We start from the raw sequence: 23325 nt of genomic DNA, 5'->3' as shown, positions 1-23325 counted from the left end.
GGATTTACTCCAGGATGAGAAGGGATTTTGCACTGTGCAGACACCAGGCATTCATCATCTCTCACAATGCCAATACTCAGAATCAGGGCTCTGGCTGATGGGAGGACATGGGCGTTTGCTTGCATAAACAGAAAAAGAAAAGGTTTACTGTCCCCGTGTGCAAGAGAACTCAAAATGCCCATTATAACCTCCCACCCTTGTGTCCAGGCTCACAGATGACACTGGGAGACTCACAAACAGTGCGAGTCGTGGTTAGAGGAAGGGACAGGCATTTCTACGATTAACCTTGGGCTGAATTTGGCCTCCTTTTCCCAGCGAACCCTTGCATGCTTCAGGTCAATCCGTGAACTGGCACTGCTCCAACACCCTCCGCTGAACCCCACGCAGCAGCACGTGTCGGGGGAGCCCCTACCTACAAAAACTGCTCCCTGTGGACACTTCAAGGACACGGAGTGCCCTGAGCTCGAGCCCTGGCAGCAGAGCTCAGCTTTGTCAGGCTCCCAGCCCTGCCTTGAGCCTGCAGGGCAGAAATACTTTCAGCAGTGAGCTCTGCAGCCGCACCAGAAACTCCATGTCCTCCCTCTGAGCACACCGAGCCAGCTGAGGACCTGCTGAGTGACCGCACCCGGGGGAAGGGGCGGGGGTAGGGTGGGCTGGAGGAGGAAGAGGAGGAGGAGGAGGAGAAGGAAGAGGAGGAGGAGGAGGAGGAGGAAGAGGAGGAGGAGGAGAAGGAGGAGAAGGAGGAGAAGGAAGAGGAGGAGGACAAGGAGAAAGAGAAGGAAGAGAAGGAAGAGGAGGAAAATGAGGTTCTCAGCTATCACTTACCATTGGCTCAATGAAAACAAAAGTCATTGGAGAACAGCAGGGGGTCTTCTTGCACCTTTGCCTTCTCCTCCTGGACCTTTTGGCTCAGGAGGGAGGTGCAATTTTCACAAAAGCCCTTCACCTTCTTTATTTTTTCTCCTCCATGAAGTCTTCCATCCAGACCTTTGGTGGTGGCTCCAGCAAATCACACTGCCTGCAGCCGCAGGGAGAGACAAAGCCAGCAGGTCATTTAATGAGCCGCATATTTGCAGAGAGAAGCGGAAGTGCGGGAGAGCAAAGCACTTGGGGAGGAGCGGCAGCTCCCCAGCAAGGGCTGACCCCAAGCCACGAGGGTCCCAATCGGATCAGAAGATAACTTGTTGTGCACTAGCTCAGCAGGTAGCTTTACTCCACACTTGCAAGCTCAGGAGAGCTTTGGAAAGCCAGCATCCCTCAAGAGAATCTCCTGCCTCAAAGCCTCTGCCAAAACTGAGGGAGAATCCACCAGCCACCTCAGCTGGCTTTTCCTACCACTGAGCTGCTCGGGGGAAGCAGATAAAGATCACGGAGCACCCACTGCAGGACTTCCCTGGGAAAGGGAGACGAAGCTGGGTTGTGGTTACGTGTTACCAGCATCGCTCTTTGTTTCTTCCATTTTGGACCTGCCCTGTTCCCTACACTGCCTTTCACAAGAGCATCCCAGAGCACTTCCAGAGGAAATTGATGAATTCAGGCACCGCATCCCTTCAGTGACATCCAAGGTTTTATATGCATGAAAACAGAGGCTGTGAGAGGGGAAGGGACTTCTTGGTGCAGGAGACAGACAGCAAACTCCTGGAGAGATCATCTTTTCAGGATCCAGAGCTTTTTGGGTCCCATCCCAGTGCATGGTAGTAGAATGGCCAGAGAGGGAAAGGATCCTGCACTAGCTCCTCTCATAAAAAAAAGTCCTCTCTGCTCTGAGATCTCAAAAGCATCTCTGACAGCAGGAGAGTAGGCCTTAGAGCTAACACCATCCCTAAGACTGGAAGTAAGGAAAAACAAAATGTCCTGGTGACAGGCTAGGACACAAACTGGCATGAAAATAAATGTAATTGGAAAAAAGTATTACGAAGAAAAGAAGGGTAGTGGTAGTAAGTGAATCCCTTCTAAGGGGAAATGAGGGCCCTGCATATCGAGCGGATCCGTTCCACAGGGAAGCCTGCTGCCTCCCTGGGATCCAGGTACTGGATATCACCAGGAGATTCCCTAAGAACTAAAAGAACTTCATCTGTTCACCACTGTCTGGGGGTACAGTGACTGTGAAATAACAGAGTTTTCAACATTCAGTGAAACAAGGAGGGGCATCAACAAAACTTCCACTCTGGTCTTCTGGAAGGCAGCCTTCGGCCTGTTCAAGAGATTGTTTTGGAGAGGACCTTGGGGAGCAGCCTTTACAAACAAAGGGGTCCAGGAAGGATGGACATACTTCAAGAAAGAAATCTTGAAGGCACAGGAACAAACTGTCCCTGTGTGCTGAAAGATGAGCTGACAGGGAAGACAACGAGCCTGGATGGGCAAGGAGATTTGGAAGGAACTAAGGGGAAAAAAGAGGGCGTATCGCCTTTGCAAAGAGGGGCTGGCAACTCAGGAAACGTTTAAGGATGTTGCCAGGTCATGTAGGAAGAAGATTAGGGAGGCAAAAGCCCAATTAGAACTTGAGGAAATCCAGTCATTGCAATCAACCTTTCCTTCCCAAAATGCCATCCTTGGTTGGAGTATAAATGGAACTGGAATGCTGTGCTGAGCTCCTGCAGCCCAGGGACACACACCCTAATGCCAGGGATGGTTTACTTGGCCTAAACCATTCAAAATCACCAACACGCCCCTGAGGCCATGCATTAGTTTCAGTCTTGGGCCATGTATCTCACTGAAACGTATCTTTCAAACCAACCTCCTCTTCTCTTCATTGTCGGCTTCCTCAGTAGGAAACATCTTCCACTGGAAGTGGGCTGTGATGTTACTCCTGTTTCTGATGAACATGCTTGTGTGGCTTGATGTGGTGATGAAAGTCTTCTCAACCTTCATGGAATATGTGCTCAATCCAATGTTGACATCTGCAGCTTCTGCGCGAAGGAATGTGAAGAAACTTTCTTCACCTGGAACAAAGCAGAGTCTTTGCTCAGCTAGCTCAGTTGCTGATGGAAGCACAAGGAACAAAGCAAACCACAGGTCACGGAAGAAAGTGTCATAGCTTTTAAATGTATTAGCAGTTCCATGGATCAGTACATTTATCACGTCCTGACAGCTCTGTGTGTACTGCGTGAGGATGTCCTGGGCACCTCCTTAACCACCTTATTTCCAAGGTGTTTGTAGAGATTTGGCCCCAAGGTGACAGTATGTACAGTGGGATTTGTCAGATGTGCTCAGGTGACCCACTCAGACCACTGGGATTTCTGCATCAAAGTCCTTCAGGTGACACTGAGGAGCCCTGGTCAATCCTGGCTTGCCGAGGTCTCCCCTGCGCATCCCACGAGACTCCTGCCCCTCCTGATCCCTTGGATCCCTTGTTGCTGACAAGCAAATACGCCTGGGGGCATGTGGGCAGAAAAAGGAGACCCAGAGGAACAGGTGAAGTGACAGCCCACAGCAGGAGGGGACACAGGAGAGGAAACACAACCAGCCTGGCTTTGCAATATGACAAACCACTACAAAATGAACACCATAAAAATCATCATCATCGTCATCTTCCTGTCCAAACCCACAGCCCCATCAGTCTTGAAATATTTCATATTGTCCTGATCTCAAAAACCAAGATGGAGCACTTCAGGTTAAATACAAAAGGACAAGGAAAGATTAATAAGTACAGAGCAGCTTCTATATGAAGTCTGAATGGGATTCCTCAGTCTAGAAATCAAATGGGAGATGTGAGAGGTTTGCAACAGCATGAACGGCCTGGGAAATGGGGACGAGGAAAAATTTGTCTTGATTTGTCACCATACAGGAACTTGAGGGCCTGAAGATGTTATTAGGCAAAAACTGCATGGATGTGTAGAGGGCAACATAGTAAAAGGGTCTGTGACAAGCCAGTGGAGAAGCGGCATACAGGACAGAGGTGTGCAAGAAATACACTGCATTGGAGAGAGTCTGATGGAGACCTCGCAGCTCACATACAGCACTGCCCAGGAGTAAAATAAAACTTCACCCAGGCGTAGCCACACAGTAGTGGAGAATCAGGGTTCCTCCTTCCTCCACTCTGCAACACCCAGCAAAACTTCCTCCACTCTGCAACACCCAGCAAAACAGAATTCCAAAAATCTCAGCCCTGTTAGAGGGGATCCACTTTTTCAACCATTTAAACACCAGCTATTTCAGTTTTCTTTGGGGCAGAGCTGGAACAGAGGAGGTACATCTAGAGGGAATTGAGGGGGATGAACAGGGAGTGATGGTGGAGAACTGTCCTGTGTCCCATGCGTTGCCCAGCACTCACCTATGCAGCGCGCCACCAGGGACCCGAAATGGTCACCGCACGTCAGCGGGTGAAATCCCACTGTCACCTGCATGGTGTGACCAGGGCCCAGAATTCCTTCGGCTGGAACCACGGAGAAAGGACTGCAACACAAAGAGAGGATCAGGACTTGGGGGGAATTCTGGCCATGACATTCTTTCTGCAGTGCAGGTCACTTCAGCTCACTTGGGCAAGCAGGGAGCAAACAAACTACGGCCAAGACAGACAGAACAGCCAGGATCAGAAACAGCTACTGACCCACTTCTGAGGAGATCCAGCCCTCAGAAGATCCTGTCGGATAAAACGACCTAATCTCCCCCATACTCTGCATCCAGCCTTCTGACTGCCAGCAATCCCATCAGAGAATGGTTTGTGAAAAGCACAGAGAGAGTTAAGAGCTATCTGCATGCATAACTTGACGCTGACTGCCTCAGGAATTTCTCATTTCCTGCTACCTATAAACTTCCTCTCAAGAGATGCAAATGTTAGGGCACTATCTCTCTTGTGAGATTACAGCCTAGGAATCAGACAGGGAGAAGGAACTTTCTCTTGAAGACCACGGAATAACTACTGTTGAATTTGCAGCGTGGCTCTTTGGTTTATTTTACCTTGAAAAGATCCTGAATTAGCACATTTTGTCAGCATTTCAATGAAAGCTGCTCTACAAAAAGGAGCAATCAAAACTCTGAAAGAGTGCAAATGCAGATTAGAGCAATACAGTGACATGGAAACAAGACCCAAAAGGAGGATGCCATTTACAATCTGAAGGATCCAATCCCAGCCATATGAAGCACCATTAGCAGGAGCACATCGAGGAGGCAGAACAGGAGGGTTTTGTGTATTTACCAGCAGTGCAGTCTGGGGCCCTGGGTTGTCATCCAGGCTGGCAACTGTTTGCTTGGCTCACCAGACAAACTCTGCGCAATGTGTTGGAAATAATTACGCAAATGTCTTGGTGCACTTTGGATGTAACAGGAGCAATTAGGATTGGTCACCAGGTGAACAGTTCTTGCCTGACAAACACAAGACTCCGTGCTTTGATGCTCAGGGACAGCTCAGGTGAAATGTGCTTCTGCCCAGAAGTTGCTGGGCTTTGTGCTCTTCCACAGCCCCACTGAGGAAACAAAAGTTCCTCAGTGCTTTGCTGGTGGTCAATCTGTGCACAGAAAGGGTGTTCTGGGGAGTTTGGTGATGAACTTATCACACACAAAAATATAGAGAACATCTGGCAAGCTGAATTTCATTCATGTCAGTAGTGACAGCTGATGAACTTGCTTCAGGTTCTGCTCACTAAGGACCTATTGCTGCAGTTATGGGCCTGACCTGCTCCATTACCACTAGTGAGAACATCACTAGTGGCTGATGGAGAAGCCTTGGGCCAGCAATGTTTATGTGCTGGATGTGAGACTTTGGGGAGAGAGGAGGAAAGACAAGGCCCCAGCAGCCCCGGAGCCCGATTACTGTACGAGCTCCCACATCTGCCCCGAGGGTGAGCCAGCACTGCTGCAGGTCTCTGCTGGGGCTTGGGGGATCGGTGCCTGGTGTGGGCAAGGCACAGGATTTTTTTCTTATTGTTTTGTCAGGAATTTTGCCAGAAAGAGAAGCTGCCAGTTAAGGGAGTCCCTGGCCACACTTCAGCACTCCCCTTCCCTTCCCTTCCCTTCCCTTCCCTTCCCTTCCCTTCCCTTCCCTTCCCTTCCCTTCCCTTCCCTTCCCTTCCCTTCCCTTCCCTTCCCTTCCCTTCCCTTCCCTTCCCTTCCCTTCCCTTCCCTTCCCTTCCCTTCCCTTCCCTTCCCTTCCCTTCCCTTCCCTTCCCTTCCCTTCCCTTCCCTTCCCTTCCCTTCCCTTCCCTTCCCTTCCCTTCCCTTCCCTTCCCTTCCCTTCCCTTCCCTTCCCTTCCCTTCCCTTCCCACTCCTGCCCCATGTTACATACTCCTGCCCTCAGATGGCAGGATGTGAATAACACTCCTGGGAGTGACCTCAGGGGTTGCGTGAGAAAGAAGATATCTTCTTATTTTCAAATTACCAGGAGAAGAGGATCCAGCCAAGTTTCAGTTGTCAGGGCTGAAAAACTGAGTGCAAATCAGCCCTTGCATCTCCTACATCCCACCCCAGGCTGTACCCACCAGACTCCCCTGTTCCTGCTGGAGCAGTCATCTCTCATATAGACCTGGCTCCCCAAGACCCAAGGACACAAGCTCTACAGTTAAACTTAACTCCTCTGAATTTCAGTCAACATCACTAAGCTGTTCCCTGAGCCCACAGATAAGAAGGACTGTGAAGGAGACATCCCTGACGCTATAATAACCAAATGAAAACCACTGCCAAGAGATGGGGCTGGCAGGATAAATTTTGGCCTTTTATGGCTTGATTAGAGCAATATAGTGAGTTAATTGTCAGCTGTTCCTTAAGATAGTTCTCATCCTGTTAGATCTACCCTTTCAATGAATCACTACTGCACCCGACAGGCAGAAAAGATAAGGTCATGGAGGGGTTTTAATAGGTCTTCTTCGGCTTTTTAACTAGTCCATTTGTATGTTTGTTTCCTTGTATGGCATCTAAAGACAACTCCAGATCTCCCAATGGCCCCTTGCAATCCCCGGACACTGGTCTTGCTTTGAGCAGCGTATTTGCTCGGACAATTTCCAGAGGTCCCCTCTAGAGAAAGTTATTCTATACTTTTATCTTCTAAATCAGCCCAATTGCTTTTCACATAGTCACTAAATGTCTCATGTTTCTAATACACCTGTGCCTATGCCTATGGGCATGTGGTGTATTGATAGGCCTTGGAGGAGCTTGACATTTATGAAAGTTCCCAATGAAGAATTCATGATCTTTTGGCAAACATTTAACACAAACCGAAATGAAAAAACAGCAGAAACACAGGAACTTCAGAATATGTAAAATGAGATCTCAATGAAAGGGGGGACGACCTTATTCAGAGATTTAAAGCACGTGTTTGAAATTTTAAACCGGCTTTCAAAGGTTCATCGTGGAACAGAAGAGGGGACTGATGCCCTCAGCTGACAAGGGAAATCAGATCAGCTTTAAGTAACAGGAACTGCACCGGCTGCCTGCAACACAGCTCATGTTGGGCATCTGATGCAGGCACCACTGGAAAGCCATGTGCCTGTGTCCTCCCAGAGAATGGGTCTGTTTGGCTGACAGTGGTGAGTACCCATTTCAGAAGCTGCTTGTGCTCAGGAGGGCGCAAGCCAGCAACTAACATGTTCCAGCACCCCCCAGGAAATCTGGGGCAGAGAAAGCTCAAAGGCTGCATCCTGCTAAGAACACTGAAAGCAAGAGCAGATGCCATCCATCCTGCCCATTTCCAGCCGGCGACGCAGGGCAGCAGCTCCCATGCTCTGGTTCCTTTTGTTGTTCTTTCCCAACTCTGTTATCCCCCAAAGGTGTTTTGCACAAGGACAGATGAGCTGCCTCACCTCTCGGTGCCCAGCTGGTAATGAGCTGCCACACTACCACAATTCTGAATCAGCAGACTCTTGCGGGTGCTGCCCTTGACCGGACACTTTGAGAAGTCCAGCTCGTCTGGGAAGTCCAGGATAGCTCGGGCAGGGATGGCCCGAATTGGCACAACTATCCTTTCCTCTCCACTGACGCAGACGAGCTCATGGGAATAAACCTGCAGGAAAAGAAACTGTCTCAGCACAGGTCATTTGGTGCCATCTCCATGGCAGAAGAAAAGCCATTTCCTATATCCCTTCAAGGGTATCAATTTACCTATTCCACCCCCAAATGAACAATAAGTTCTACTAATATCTCACATTTTAAAGGCAGCAGTGCACTTTGCAAAACCTATCTCAGTGGCATTAAGCTCTTGTGTCACTTGGGTCATACAGACAAGTGCCCAGGGCCACCATAATTTTTACTCTCAATTTTAATGATGTTAAATAATTCCTAAGTCCCTTCTAAGGAACATGGAGCTAGGGAACACAGGACATTCCTCCTTAGGTTACTATATTCCCACGGATTGAGAATAGGACAAAGTGTTAAACTGAATCTAAGCAGCAAAAGGAAACTGAGAGAACAGCTGCACCCAAAGAGATCCTGGACCTCTGGCCTGGTGTAGAAATATCTGTTTGCTCAGAACTCCCCTCTAATTTTGCCTCTCCAACCAAGTCACGAGAAGAACAGTGCTAAGAGGTAGCAGGATGCTGTTGCAAAGAGCCTCTCTTTGTTTCCCTGCAAGGCCTCCTCCCTTCCATGCCATGTCCTAAACCCCTCTGTATGAACGAGCCTCCAGATCACAGCGCTGAGAGCAGACTTGCCAGGGCCTCGGCACTGGTGTTCAAACTATCACGCAAAAGCACAATTGGCATGGAATGGGCGCCAGCTGACAGAGCAGCCACAGTGACAGGCATGAAGACAGAGCCGCAGCAGTGTCGCTGCCACCGGCTCTGGGCCCACAGGTCTGCCTGCCTGCAGGCTGTACCTGCCCTACACGAGCTCTTTCAGGCAGGTGTCCAAGTCCCCTGCAGCTCACCAAGCTCCTGCTGACTAAGGGCACCTAGAGCTCAGTGTGCCTGTGCCAGGCTGGGCCCACGGGCACAGCACATCCTCTGCCCTGGCCTTGCAGCCGTGTCATGGTCAGCTGTGCTCTGGGACAGCACAGCCGCAAGGCTGGAGAACAGAGGGTGTGAAAAAGCACCGTCCTTGCTCCAGCCCCGGGTGAGGCAGGGAAGCTGTTGCCCGTCAGGAAGGCGGAAAGCTCTCTGACCTCTTTGTTCCTCTAGTACTTTGCAGAATAACGAAACCCCTTCCACTATACCTAGAGATGGCCAGACATCTATCAACACCCCTCTACCGTTTGCCTACTGTTCCCTGGGCATCTTTCTTCCCTTGGGAATGCTCAGAGGAATGTGCAGCGAGGGGAAGCAGGGCCTGTCAGGCCTGGGTGCAGGGCCTGACAGCACATGCCAAGCTGGGACTGGCTGCAGGCTGCCTGCCCACGGCCTGGAGCCAAGCTCACAGCATGGGCTGTACCCAGAGTGCAGGGACAACAATGGCTTTGGAGATAATTCTGTGTTTTGGCTCCTCCAGTCTCACCTTGTTCTCGTCAGGAGTGAAGTGGACGTGCACATCGGTAATGGCGCCTCCTGGCACGGCACGGCATGCATCACTGGGGCCCGCCAGCTGGAAGTAAGGTGAGCTCTCCATGGAGACCTGCACCCCCTGAAGATTCTGCAGGAAAGACATGGAACCATGATTTTGCCACTTGAGGAAACAGGACAAGAGGAGACCTGTCCATGCCCTGGTGACGTCCTTCCTTGACCCCTTTTCCAAAGCCCTTTCTGCTGTGGAGGTACAGGCACAGAATTCCCAAGGGTGAACTTGAATCCCTTCTGTCTGGCTCCAGCATTTTGGCCAGGGGCAGTAGGGCAGTGCCTGGTGGGAAGGAAGGGCCGAGCAGGTCAGCACCGGCAGGATGGAGACAAGAGCACCTGAACCAAATCATCTGCATATTCAACAGGGCCAAAAACCTGCTGATTTCTGCCTGCACACAGCTATGCAGTCGTGTTCCACGGAGGGAATGGGCTACCTGAAAGCATAACAGCACATTCTCCTGCGGGGAAGAAGAAATTCCTTTCTAGCAGGTCAGCTTTGGATAGGGCAGTTCTGGGGGATACAGTCATGCAGGCAGAGCAGCAAGAGAGGAGACCAAACACTGTGGCCTTACTGGGAACAAAAGCAAACCTGAAAAGCAAAAGAAGGAACACAGCAATCCCTAAAAAAGGGAGATGACAAAGAGAATTTAAAGCGCCAGTAAAGCAGCAAGGAAGAATCATCAACTGATTACAGCAATCACCTCCCCGAAAGTGATGGAAACACAGACAGGTTGTGCCTGTTGACTGTGGGCTTCAAAGGCATTTTCCTCCTGGAGAAACCTTGCAATTCTTTAGGGGAATGGTCTCTCGCCTTTTGACCCTTCTGGAATTTCCTCCCTACATGTCCACACCTAATTGGCTGAATGCCAGGACCCTCCCAAAATAGGAGACTAGATAAGACCCCTGGATTTCTTTGTTCTCTCTCTTTCGGCCCCTGGACCCCTTTGAGGAATAAACGACTTGGAATAATCTGGGGGTAAGAGCCTCTTTTGAAATCTTTTGTCCTGTCCCTTCGGAGATATTCCTCCAAAGCCTCTCCAGAGCTAGCCCTGGGGAGGGGGGCCGGGCCTGCGGGGGGAATATTTCAAAACATGACCAGCACTGACTCACAGTGTGGTTTCAGTATTAAAAGCCAACCTTGGCTCTCCAGGGGTTCTTGCTGCCTGTGCAGGCAAGCTGGGCTGCTGGGCATTCCCGCTTGCAGCCAGCAGGCCAAGTTCTGCTCTCTGGGATACACAGACACAGCAAACATGCATTTTCAACACATAGATATCAACCCCTGAGCACCAAAATGCTCTCAAAAAGTCTAAACCAGATGATTTTGAGTCCTTCCTGTCTCTTCCCACCAGCCCACTCTTGGCACAAGCCTCATTTAAGAAAATGTTTCCCTGACTGAAATTCAAATGGTCTCAGTTTTCCCCTTTAGAGTCCAACACGACTGCTGACGTTTTTCAACTTTTTCCCTCTCAGCTCTCTTGGGAAACTGCAAAACAGGAGCACATGGCTTTGGATGTTCTGTGGTTCTCCGAGGGGAAAGCAGAGCACCATGCTGCTTTTGGAAAATCTGAGCAGAGCTGGATGAATCTTAGCAGGAGCCTGAAGTGGCACCTAAAGGCCTCCTACTGCTTCTGCTACATCAATCTGATTCCAGGGCTGTTTCAGAACATTTCCTGCCGTGCCAGTGCCACTAATGATAGTGATTCCAGCAGAAAGCGTAGACGACTCAGCCCCTGAGCTTTGACTGTGAGCTGCACAAAGGGAGCCAAACAGGCTCATTTCCCCAGGCAAATGTCAAGGGACTGTGGAACGAGCCCAGGGGAGGGGATCTGATGCTTCCCCAGCTCAGCCCGTGGTGGGGACCTCACCTGCGCCTTGCGGGAGAAGCCTGGCAGCACCAAGTCCACAGACTCTCCTGGCTTCAGGTCCATTGACAGCGGCTCCAGCCCAAACACGGGGGCCGTACGTTTGCGCCTCTGGGAATCACGTTTGGCCTTGGGGCTACTGTGGGCTGAGGTGCTCTGGCCCTCCTTCCCAGCTGGCCTGTTACATTCCACCTTCCAGAAGAGCTGATGGAAGTGGTGGCCCCCATCTGTTAGTCTGAACTGACGAGCACAGGGAAGGAGGCTAGAAGACCAACCAGAATGGAAAATAGTATGGGAGAAGCTATTGTCCTGGTCATCAGATTGCTCCCAATGAGGATTCTGAGCTGTTAATAGCTTGGAGACCGTCTTCATTTGCAGCTCTTAATGTGGACCGGGAACAGTGTCTGATAAGCTGCCCTTCTGATGTCGTTATTGCAAGGAGGAATATGTTTCTAATGGTAATGTAGCATTTTCCAGGCCAGGCTAACAGGATCTGGTGTTTTCCTCCAAAATGTGTGTTCTGGGGTGATTCATACTGTTACTGTATTTTGCATTAATCTGCACCCGAAACTGTTATTGAATCTTTGAGATCCTGCACCTGAGGCCCTTGTGTGAGGGGGTATGATTGCAGGCATTTTTAAAAGCCAGCGCGGAGGAAGTTTCTGGACAATCCCAGCAAGCTGCTAGAAATCATCTGTCTGCTCTAGGAGAGGAAACCAGGGGAGCAGGGGCTCTCTCGTTCATAGAAGCTTTGGTTTTGCACTGGTGGTCATTTGTAGAAACTTCATTTCGCAATCAGAAACTGTTTTGAAGTGAACTTTGCAAACTCTGCTGGCAACGGAAAAATGAGCAAGGTCCTGTGTAGAAGTGTACCTCACCTGGTAGGGTTTGCAGCCCCACAGTGGCAAGGAGGCTTCCATTTAAGGGAAGGATTTGGGTTCCATTCTTTGTTTCACTCATGAGGTAAAAACCAGAGGTTTTGATACCTTTTTTGGCCTTGTGCCAGGACGGACGCAGCCCTTGGATCTTTGAGACTGTGCCTCAAGCCCTGTTCCTATTTCTATTGGGCAGGATGCCAAGAATCCGGCCTGGATTGTTACATGCTTAAGAGAATAGACCAAGATCCTCAGGGCATTTTTGGGGTGTTGTAGCAAGTGCAAAGGTCCTCCTTGCACTCGGCACAGCTTTTTCTCTTTTTTCTGCATGGCTTCTTATTTTCACCTTAATTAAAACAGTTTTGCTTTTCAAACACCTCTGATCATGCTGCCTCGCTAATATTTTAGGCCATCCTGAGGCTGCCGGTCAAACCCAGAGGTGATGCACCTGAGAGGGCACCCTAACATTCTGGCCTCCCGCACAAGCATCAGTCCTGGGCAGGCAGGGCAGCAGCAGAGCCCACGAGCAGCGTGAGGAAGCGTTGGCAGCGGCACTGCAGGCCCCACACAAACCAGCAAGTTTCCATCTGCCTCTGGAACTGCTCTGCGGGCTCCTGCCTTCCCAGGGGGATTGTCACCCTCCCGTCTCTTTGTTCCCAGGGCCCCTGCTTGCCTGGCAGGTGCCATTTTGGAAGGGAAGGGTGCGATGCCATCTTCCCTTGGTCCCGCAGCCACACGGAGGGCCCGCCTCATCCAGGCGCCATTTTGGGAACCTTTTGTTCTGGGGGAGCCTGCGAGATCATTACTTGACCAAGTGAGGACATAGATGTGTTAGAACTGAAGGCAATTCAGTGGCAATTGAGCAACTGGTTTCTCTTTCAGTGGTTTTTGAGGGTACCTAGCAACGCTCAACTGGCCATCACATGTCTCTAAAGGTATCTCTGCCTTCAGGGAAGGAGTCAGGGTCTTTGAACACTGAAGAAGATCGTGCCTGAAGGACTACAGCAAAACTGCTCCTTGTTGAGACAGAAGGAGAGGTGGGAGTGGGAGATCTCCTACCTGAATTGGTATCCCAAGTTGAGCTCCGGGGCAAATGGTTTGTCTGTGACAATTGTGGTGCCAGTGCCAAAAGCCAGGAGGGTGGAGGTGGTCCAAAGTCTGTTCCCAATGAACAGCTGGAGAGCATCAGCAAAAACCCCAGTGTCATCCAGGGTTGCTGTGACAGTCACATGAACATCACCCCTGGCGGGGATCACTCCTTCCCTGGGTTCAATAACATAGCAGTGAGGTTTACAAGCCTGTAAGACACGCATAATGTGCATTTAGGATGGAAACCATACACCCTGGTCTCTTATGGGGTGTAAGAAAAGGAGAAGACTAAAGAGGGGAGGATAAAAATCCTAAAGGCCTAATTTCCCTAAATTTAAGCTGCAGTATTGGGGAACAGCAGAGCTTACACAACCTGTATTTTCCCCTCCTTTAACAGACTCTCACCTAATTAACCCAGTTTTGCCCAACCCAAGGGACGCTTATCCTCAGGAGAGTGTTCCTTCCCCAGTCCTTCTCTGGAGTGTGTGCCAAGGAAAGCTGCTTTCTCTCTCCTGGCTTCTCACAAAGGCTCAGGGCCAGAGGAAGTCATGACGGCTCAAATCCCACTCCAGAAACCACACAGCTGGAGGACACTGCTGAGAGCCTGAAGAATATCTCCGCAAAACCAGTTGAGCAAAACCCCAACACCAAACTATCCTTTCCCAAGAGGCCATCAATGCTTTTCAACGTCCCCTAAAGGACCGAGGCCCTCACTTCCCACTGATCATCCGCTGTAGAGAGGTGCCCCAGGGCCTTCTGCTTTGGAAAAGTCACCTCTAAATGGTTATGGCAGAGCAGGAAAGAAGGAAGCAGAGGGAAAACTGGATGACATGTGCTCAGTGGGCATGGCCCACTCTTCCTAAGAACTCGTGTCCTCTGGTTTCTCATGGGCTTCACAGATTGGCCAAGAGAGCTGGAAGCTGCCCAAAGGAGGGAGGAAAGGCCCCGCACCAGCACAGCTGTACAGACACAGCTCTGCAGGTCCAGCCCTGGAACGAGCACGTGAAGCCCATCCTTTACACACCAGGCCCACCCAGCCAAGGTGCATTGCTCCCTGAAGAGGTGGAAGGCAGAATTTCATTGTGTAGTTCGAGAAAGCTGTCCTGGAAAAATCCCTCACTTTAAGGTTACATTTATCCCCCAAACTGCAGGAAAAGCAGCAAGAGGAAAAATCATGCCCCTCCTCCTTGGCTCAGGAGGCTGTGGCTGGACTTTCCCACATGGCCTGATGCTTTATCCACAGACACAAACAAGTCCACAGGATCAGGTTTTAACCAGCTCCAAGTTCAACACACCCAGCATGGAGAAGAACAGACCTCAAGCCCCTCAGAGATCTCCCCCTCCAGCAGACATCCCACCCAGCCCCAGGCCCAGCCTACAAGCCCTTCCTGGCTGCAGCAGCCCTGCTCTCCCTGCCAGGGGAGCAGCCCCAGCTCCTCTGCCCTATGCAGCCTTCACATATTAAACAGCCATTCTCTGCAGCCGGTCCCCAAAGATGCTCTTCAAAGGCACAGAGACCACAGGCTGGGGGGGTGCACAACCCCCACACATGTCTTTGTGTGGACAGCCCAACTGGCCTGACCCACAGCAGGTGTGAAAATTGCCTCCCCACCAGCAGTCTGAGGACAGACCTCACACCCTCTTCTCTACCATGAACAGCAGTTTGGCACAAAGCAAATGTAGATGGCACAGGGAAAGCACAGGGAAACCCATGCTCTCCGAGGAGCAAAGGACCACAGGTTTCTCTTGATCTCAGAGCTCAAAAACCGTGACACACACAGCTAAAGACCTTCCATAAAATTATGGGAGAACTCGTCAACACAATCCAGACGAATTTCTGCTCCAACATCTCTGCACCTGATTTCACTGAGGAGTGCCCCAGCTAAAACCACTCCAGAGCCAGGTTCCTTTTGCCTCACCCAGATGGAATCTTGGAATATCTTGCTTCCTCTCACACAGGCCGATGCATATAAAAACCACGTCATGGCAGCTTGTAATGTCAACCAGTCAATTTCCCTGGAAAACGGCCCCACAGATACTTACAATCTCTAGCCTGAAGTCTAAATCGACGAGACCTTCGTTGAAGAGGCCAAAAGCTTGTGAATTAGGCCTTAGCACTGGGATCCTGCCGAACTCTATCAGCCTTGGACTTATGTAGACTGCTGACAGCCGTCCAAGGCTCTGTAGTTCTGTTCTCTGTTACAGAAAGCAGGCAAGAAAGATTTAAAAAAAAAAAAAAAATCAAACCCAAACAGGGAAACCTAAAAAAGCTTAAACAGCTCAACCCAGCTCAAGTTATTTCTTTAGGGACAGCTACCATTCTCCAGCTGAATTCCTGGGATTTTGGGGGGAAAAAAATAAAGCTTATGTATTCACCTCCAAATTGAAAAGGATTAAGTAAAGAGAAACTTTCAAACTACAAATTATTGGTCCAAAGGTAGAAGCTTTGCAAGAAATCTCTAGTTAAGATCAGGCTGACAGTTAAACAACTGGTTCTTCGGGTGGGGAGAAACTCTTCTCTTTAGGTAAGCAATCTGATAGTTGAAAGCAAGTGCTCAGTCAAACTTCAGGCTCCCTGGCACAGCCTGCACTGCCTGTCCTCCCTGTTGACTGGTTTACATGCAGTGCCACAATGGCCCAGGTTCAGATGTTTGGTGCCATCCAGGGAATTTGGCATCACCATTTCCATGTTTTAATGTAAGCTTAAATCCTTGCAACTACTCTTCAGATGCCAGCTTTCCTTTCTTTTACAGAAAGCCCAAGGTTCCCAGAAATCTTCTGACATCCTCTTTTGTGCTGAGAGGTAACATTTTAAAAAAGATGTTTCCAAAGTTAAGAGCATTTTAAAGAGTAATTAAAATGATCCTCAATTCCAGCTTAGATGAACTACCTTCTGGGTCAGACACTGACATTGCCACCTATAAGGCACGAGCTGTTTATGCCACCTGCCCCTGCTGTCCTTCTCCACAGCAGCCTGTGCCTCTTTTCCCCGGAAGAATCCCCGCACACTGTGCACCCTGCCAGGACCAGTTGCACGAAGGCACACACCTCCCCTTGCACTCACCAGTGGGTTTCTTGCATCCCCAAACACGCCGGTACAAACACTGGTGCAACGCTTGCCCAATCTTTGGATTTCAACTGTAACTGGAATCTCTGCAGCGCTCCGAGGCTGGAGAATCCCACAGGGTCTGGGGCTGGAGTAGAGCACAGGAGAGTCCTCCTCGGGTTCCTAGAAGGGACAGAATCAAATCCAGCTTCAGAGGGACCTCTGAAGAAACTTCAAACTCCTTAACATCCATCCCAACAGCAACTTACACACATTTTTAAAAATCCCCAGGACAAAGGTAAAAGGCACAAACAAGATCCAAGAATTGTAGGCTTAGCATTCTCAGGGGGTTCTGCAAGGAGGCTGCCAGCACAAGCACTGGTGTCTGTGGATGCAGCAGCTTTTCACAACCCTCGAAGATCTCCCACAAGAAAACACCCTGAAGACTAGAACGTAAGCCCTTTCCTCAAGAGATTAAACTGCATCCTAAAGCTAACATTCAGGTAGGATCCTGTTCTCAGCAGATCTTTAAGACTGAATAGGAACCGGCAAGGTCTTATCCAAACCCTCTTCCCCCCTAATAATCTCCACAATAATATTTCAGAGGAGGAGGTGGATGTGATGCCAAACCTGGGGAATAAGCCCGTAGCAGCCAGGAAGGTGGGTGTTATTCCAAATGAAGAACTTCCTCACGAACGGGGCCTTCAGGTCGCACTCATGGATCCCCCGGTTTTGGGGGTACACTTGCAGCTCAGGAACGAAACATCTGGGCAAAGAGATGACCCCAAGGGAATCAGAGATACTGATTTACCCCCAAAGATTGTGAAATGGAGCACAACACCTTTGTCACTGTCAAATACACATTTAACAGGCCTACGGTGAAAAATTGCCTTTAAAGTCCTCCCACTCAAACATGTCTTGTCGAGGAGGGGCAAAACCTGAGAGGCAGCACCCAGAGGCTGCCAAGTGCCCCAGGCAGAGCACTTGGTCCCACAGCTGCCTCAGCCCCTCCTTCACCCAAGAAGGTTTGCAAGAACTCCTGGAACAGTCCCAGTGATCCATGAGCTCTGGGGGAGCCTTCCCAACAGGGATCAGTGCTCAGTAAGGCTCCAGGAACACACGACTCTAGTGTCTCAGTAAAAAGGACTCCCTTCTCTCCCATGGTGCTGTTACCCTGCCTGAGAACTCAGCTGTTTGCCCCAGCCTTGGAGGGCATGAGACATCACCTGCCCCACAGAGTGGGAGATCACTCCCTCCCAGTTCCTAAAACTCCCCTGGTCCTTCACTCCACAGGTCCAAACACTGACTGTCCCCAATGGCACTTGCTTTTCAAACATGGCAGCCCAGGCACTGACGAGATGGCTCTGCCTGGGAGTGGGAACAGCACCAGGGAATTGCATCCCTCTTGTCATTAAACTGACACCTAGAGCAGCACAGCAGGATGGAATTCTGCTGGAGCAAGAACAACTTTTGCTTTAAGCCTGAGAACATCAAAGCTCAAAACAGGAAGCAGAGAGAAGGGGAAAAAGTAGAGCTGACCTGCCACATCAAGGACTGATTTCCCCTCTGAAGATCCTGCCCTCACCTCTCTTGCTGTGAGCCACTTCCCCACTGTCACGTGCCCTCGTTAACAGAACCAGACCCTGACCCTCAGCAGACTGCTTGGTGTGCCCCAAGCCAACGCGGGCTGGTTGCAACCCAGCACAACTCCACCTCTTGCAGGAAGAAGGCGAGGAGGCCCTTGGGAAATTTGCTTCACCTCAAGCACCAGGTCAATAAATGATATCATTCCTGGTCCCTTTAGAAAACGACCCAGGACCACGCTGGGCTGTCAGCAGGGCTGCTTTTCACCACAGGCTGCTTTTCAAGCACTGCTGTTCTCATGTCCAGCTGGGCAGAACATGAGGTCATTAAACAACACGTCTCCTTGGGAGCTGCAGCCAGCACGTCCTGTGCAAGGCAGTGCGCTGGGGGAGGCCAGGGAAGTGCTGGTACCTGGCCTTGATGATCAGTGATGCCACTCCCTTGCCAAACCACTCCAGGTCCACCAGCAATTTCCGGTTGTATTCCGTCACAGTGTTGGAACACAGGGTCACCTGGTGGAAGAGAAGAGCAGTAAATTCTTCTTTACAAAAGCTCATGACTCACGTGTGATGTCCTCCAGTTTTTGTGGTAAGAAAAGGGAGGATTTTGCCTTAATTCTTCTGCCGCTCCACGTGTAGAGCAGTCTCTAAGAGTGACAAAAGCCTTCTGGTAAATACCAGATTTGTTAAGCACACCTTGCTATCAGGGCATAGGTCAGCTAAATTAAAACATTAGACTAAAGCTCTGTGCAGCACTGTGTTCAAATTAAGGGGCAAATTTTCATCTGACTACAATGACATAAATGCAGTGGAAATCTGCTGACTTGAACAGAATGAGTTCAGCTTTACAGCAGGAAGCTGAAGACAAAGCGTGGGCCAGCAGGTGCTGGGCAGTTCATGGCCGCAGAGTTTTTTGCCTTCACTGGAGATCCCTGCAGTGAACACAAATCATTCTACTCCCCAGGACAGGAGAAATGAGACCAAGAAGAAAAGCAAACTGCTTTATATAATGACATCTCTCTAACAGCCACCTTTGGTCCTCGTCCGTCCTCTGCCCACTTGCAATCAAAGACATTGCTCTCAAAAACACCAAAATGCCTTCAGTACTTGACCATTATGGGACATGATTTCAGCTTGTGATTTTGGAAACAAATCAGTGCTCCTTCAGGAACGTCCCGAGTAACCCAGCTCACAGAGGCCCCACGCCAGTGCAGATCCTCGCTCACACGATGATCAGAGCTGGCATCAGAGCTAAAGCCCTCCCACACTCCCGTGAAGCTTCAGACCCGCTGCTGAAGTGTGTGTGGCTGGACTCTTCCCATACCTCGATATCCTGGTGTTCCTGGGATTGGAGGGTCCTTTCGCTGGGGTTCAGTGTAAACTCCCTTGGCTTCACAGAAAAATGAATTCCCTCCCTCCAGGAGGGCTCACTGTCGCTGAGTATTTGCTCAAAGCTGCTAACAGCAGGCTGAGTGCCATCGTCCGACACCGCGAGGTGTTAGTGAGGCGACAGGTCTTAGTGTAGGGAAAGCCTAGGAAAAGGACACAAATATCCATTTAGGCACCAGTTATGTCGTGACTCCCGGTGGGAATACCCTGGTAGCATGAAAGCGTGATTGGAGTTTAGCTCTTTATTATCTGAACTACAGATTACTGAGAAGCTGCAAGAGGAATTAGTCGTCACTTAGTTCCCTTTAACACTGATTCCAGACTGCAGCCTTGAAAATGCCTGCTCTTAGCCCTGCTCAACACTGCAAGCTTCTCTCTTTCTGATGGGGAGAAGCTCCCTCACCTGCCCCAAACCAGCACCAGTTATTTCTCCCTGATGACTGTGCACCCAGACCAAGCATTTCCTCTGAAAATTCAAACTGTAAAATTCCCTGTTAAGTCTGCCAACACTCCTACCCTTTTCAAGATACATAAAGAGTGAGTCGCCATTGAGAAGAAGCTACAGCAGAAGAAAGTGAGGATGGAATCAGGAACTAGAACGTGATGCAAAGCACCCTAATGCAGTTTCTCTCTGCAGAATTCTTAAGGCGTCTTTTGGTTTGGGCCAAACAGACTGGGCATGTGACAGCTCAGAGCCCACTCAGCTGGAGGCAAACCCGAGCCTTGACCCAACAAGCGGGGACATCGCACCCATACTACTCACTGTGATTGCTGCCTGCAAGGGTTTACCCCACCTTAACTCTGAGATTTGCTTTCCATATTGGAAAGCCAGAGATAGTGCCACGCATGGTGGGGATGTCCTGCAGAGCCCGGACACCAGCCACAACCCGCTCTGCAGTGGACTGGCTGGCCAGCTCTGTGGGGAGGAGACTTCTCCCCAGGCCTGCTCACCAAGAGTCATTTGAACACAGGTGGGGGAAAAAAACAACTGCAGGCGCAGCCCAGAGCTTCTCTGTGCCCATCAACAGTAATCACTGCCGGCTCCAGCAGTGACTCCAGCAGGGAGGCAAGAGAAGCACAAAAGGGACAAACACAGATGTCAAAACCTCAAATGAGACTGAGGTCACCACATGCAGACAACAGTCAACAACAGTTAAAAAGAAGCAAAGATACAACAGCTGCCTTCAGCTGAAGAGACCTTAGGAATGCGTTTCTACCTGTTGCCTTTCTTGTTTCATTTATTCAAAAGGCAACTTAACAAGTGCCTCAGTGGTGATGCAGGGTGGCGAAGAAGCAGATCAGGAGAGGCAATTAGTTTTCTTAAAACGTTCAACAACTTCATTGTTATGAGTTTAGGTTTCGTAGTGAATTTTGGCCTCAGTCTGGGAAGGGAAATACAGGGGGTTTGGGGTGGTCTCGGCTGTGCGGGTGGGCTTTTCCATCCGGGGCTCTTTGGGAGCTCTGCCGTGATGCCGCGGGCGGTTGTGAAGTCGGAGCCGAGGTTTGCAGGGGGCAGACCTTTCCGTCCTTCCGCCGGGGCTCGGGAAGGTCGGCAGCGTGCTGCTGCGGGACGTCGTGCGCTTGACGCCGGGCTCAGCACCGTGATCGAACCTGCCCGCCGTCCCCGCTTCTGCCTGCTCCCGATTGCCAGTGCCCACATCTCCTGCTGCCCGTAGTTTGCAAAAGCAGCGATTTCCTCCTTCCCTCCCTGCCCGTGCCGGCTGGGAGGGAAATCACTGCCCTGCCAGAGCCCACCGCTCCTCCAGCCTGTGATCATAACCACACCAAAGGGGAAAACAGGACTCGGCGGGTTGGAAACTTCTGGCATTGCGTTGTTGTCTGTGCTGTCCGGATATACTCTAGTAACGAACTGCTATTCCTTTTCCATATTTTTGCCTGGAAGCCCTGTAATTTCAAAGGTACAGTAATTTGGAGAGAGGAGGGTCATCATTCCATTCCGTGAAGATTGCCACCTTCCTTGGCAGAATCTGTCTTTTAAACCAGGACAGAGACACCAGAAAATACTTGCTCCTATTTGATCCCACAATGGCAAAATGCTACCTGAGGCACCTGCAGTTCACACCCTGAAGAGGCTGTTGTGGCAGAACATGAGCAGTGCTGGATGCTTTTACGTTCAAGTGCTCCATTTTGGAGCACACAGATCCCTCCCGCTGTGTCCCAGCGCAGGGAACACTCACCAAAGGAGATGTCACCGAAGTCGAGCTCATCGGTGTCGAAGTGTAAAGTCGGCCCAACGACACACCCCCTGCGATGACAGGGACACAGGAGGAAATGGCTGCGTTAAAGGGAATTGCAAAGCCTCCGGCTGTCGTGGCTTGGGGGCACAAAACCTGGTGTCAGGGGCATCGTGGGTTTCAAATCAACACACCACCATGTGCTCAGCACAGTGTCCATGTGCACAGGAGGCAGCTAAAGCCAAGAGGCCAGCAGCCCACAGCCACTGATGGGGCTTTGGACGCAGGGCAGGCAGGAAAAGCCCCCAAGTTGCCGGTGGTCCCATGAGGGACCCTGAAAACCCATCCAGATGTGTCTCCGTGCCTCAGTTTCCCCATCTGTAATGGGATGGACATAAAGGTGTCCCCACAAACTTCTGTAACCAGCCTTTCCAGCCACAGGTTCCCTGCTTTGCTACTTGGCTGTAACTGGTCTTCCCATGGAGGAGCTTTCTCAGGAGATTTTGACCCACACAATCATTACAGACAGAGTTTTGAGACATGAAGCCAGGGGAGCCCCAAACATCCTCCAAAAAGAGCATTAACAGTTCTACACAGTGGACAGATGAATCCTAGAGGAAAGGACCAGCTTGTCACTAGTGCACCAGCTGGCACAGCCAGGAGCAATAGCTTAAACAACCAAACATGGGTGTCCTGAATCTACCACACCTCCTCCCCTGGCCTTGAACTCAGCAGACAGGCACTAAAAGTCACCAACATCCACTGAAGGCAGCACTTGAAGCTGCCCAACACGAGTTTATTTCATGGTTGACGCCAATCAATGCGCACCCAGCCTTTTGGTTAAAAGTCAAGGACCAGTGAACTGTGTCTTCTACTATGTTCACAGGATTGTCCCTGGCTCCGCTCTACACATCTCAACAAGAGACACCTTCTCTTGCTCAAGGAGAAAGCTGCTTATGGAATAACATCCCACGCATGACCAGTTTGGGGGAGGGACAGAGGAGAATCAATTATTTGATGGTGAAAGGTTCCCTCTTGATTTCCAAAATAAAAATAGCAGCACTTTTTCTCCAAAAGCAAAGCCAGTGTAGTTGTTTCTCTACTATGGGCAGACCTAGTCAACACTGTTCTCCTGCTAAGTAATAAGTTTCATGTTCTTTTTAATCCATCTCCCTTATCTTATTGGTATAATCAACTGCAGATTGCTTTCATTTCTTTATTGCCCTGATCCAGTGCCTCCCAACAGCAGCAGCCTAGCTCCAAAGCTCCAGAGCAGCCAGCATCAGCTTTCCTGCTTACACTACGTTATCCTACCAGCACACGCCTCAGGCTAGCAGGGACAAGCCCTCATGCTGCTGTGGTCCTGAGGACTGAGCTCTGCCTCCCCCATCATCACCCCTTCTCCCTTCTGCAGGGCCAGGATTATGGGATGAAGCCCATGTCCTTGGGACGGTTCCTGCTGCACAGTTCCCTGTCTCCCACATCAGCCTTTTCCTGGCTGTGGAAAGGAGGTAGCAGAGCACTCTGCACAGGAGCTCGGAGCACAGCCTGCCTCCATGCATGGCCATGAGAGGTGAGCTGAGGCTGCTGCTGCCCGTTTGGGATGGATTATTAACAGAAGTTTTTCAAAACACTGCTGCTGGTGGAGAATCACCCAGGCTGGCCCATCTCCAAAGCCCTGGGGGCCTTGCTGGGTGCTCAGGGGGGACATCCCAGAGCAGCTACTGCCCAAAGCTGATCCATGCCACTGCCTGCCATGGCCCAAGGCAGAGGGACATCCCTGCAGGGAGGAGTCATTCCAGCTCCCGGGTACCACACAGGGCAGCAGGCACCCCCACACTAAGGCAATGCCAGGATCAGAGCAGAGAT

General features: G+C 50.5%; 1 protein-coding gene across 1 annotated transcript in view; it reads right to left on the bottom strand.

Moving 5' to 3' along the window:
* The window catches only part of LOC136296103 (hydrocephalus-inducing protein homolog), a 195479-nt gene that overhangs the window by 9819 nt on the left and 162335 nt on the right, over positions 1-23325 (bottom strand). The window contains 10 exon segments of the mRNA XM_066194927.1: positions 1336-1393; positions 2738-2942; positions 4274-4395; positions 7735-7934; positions 9359-9475; positions 11283-11519; positions 16920-17055; positions 18285-18385; positions 19304-19404; positions 21460-21527. Coding sequence (XP_066051024.1) covers positions 1336-1393; positions 2738-2942; positions 4274-4395; positions 7735-7934; positions 9359-9475; positions 11283-11519; positions 16920-17055; positions 18285-18385; positions 19304-19404; positions 21460-21527 — 1345 coding nt within the window.

The sequence above is a fragment of the Chamaea fasciata genome, unplaced genomic scaffold (assembly GCF_029207755.1).
Source record: "Chamaea fasciata isolate MVZ Bird 193981 ecotype frontalis unplaced genomic scaffold, bChaFas1.0.hap1 SCAF_12, whole genome shotgun sequence".
Lineage (NCBI taxonomy): Eukaryota > Metazoa > Chordata > Aves > Passeriformes > Sylviidae > Chamaea > Chamaea fasciata.
The sequence above is the reverse complement of the archived record's forward strand: the minus strand, read 5'-3'. Positions and strand labels throughout refer to the sequence as shown.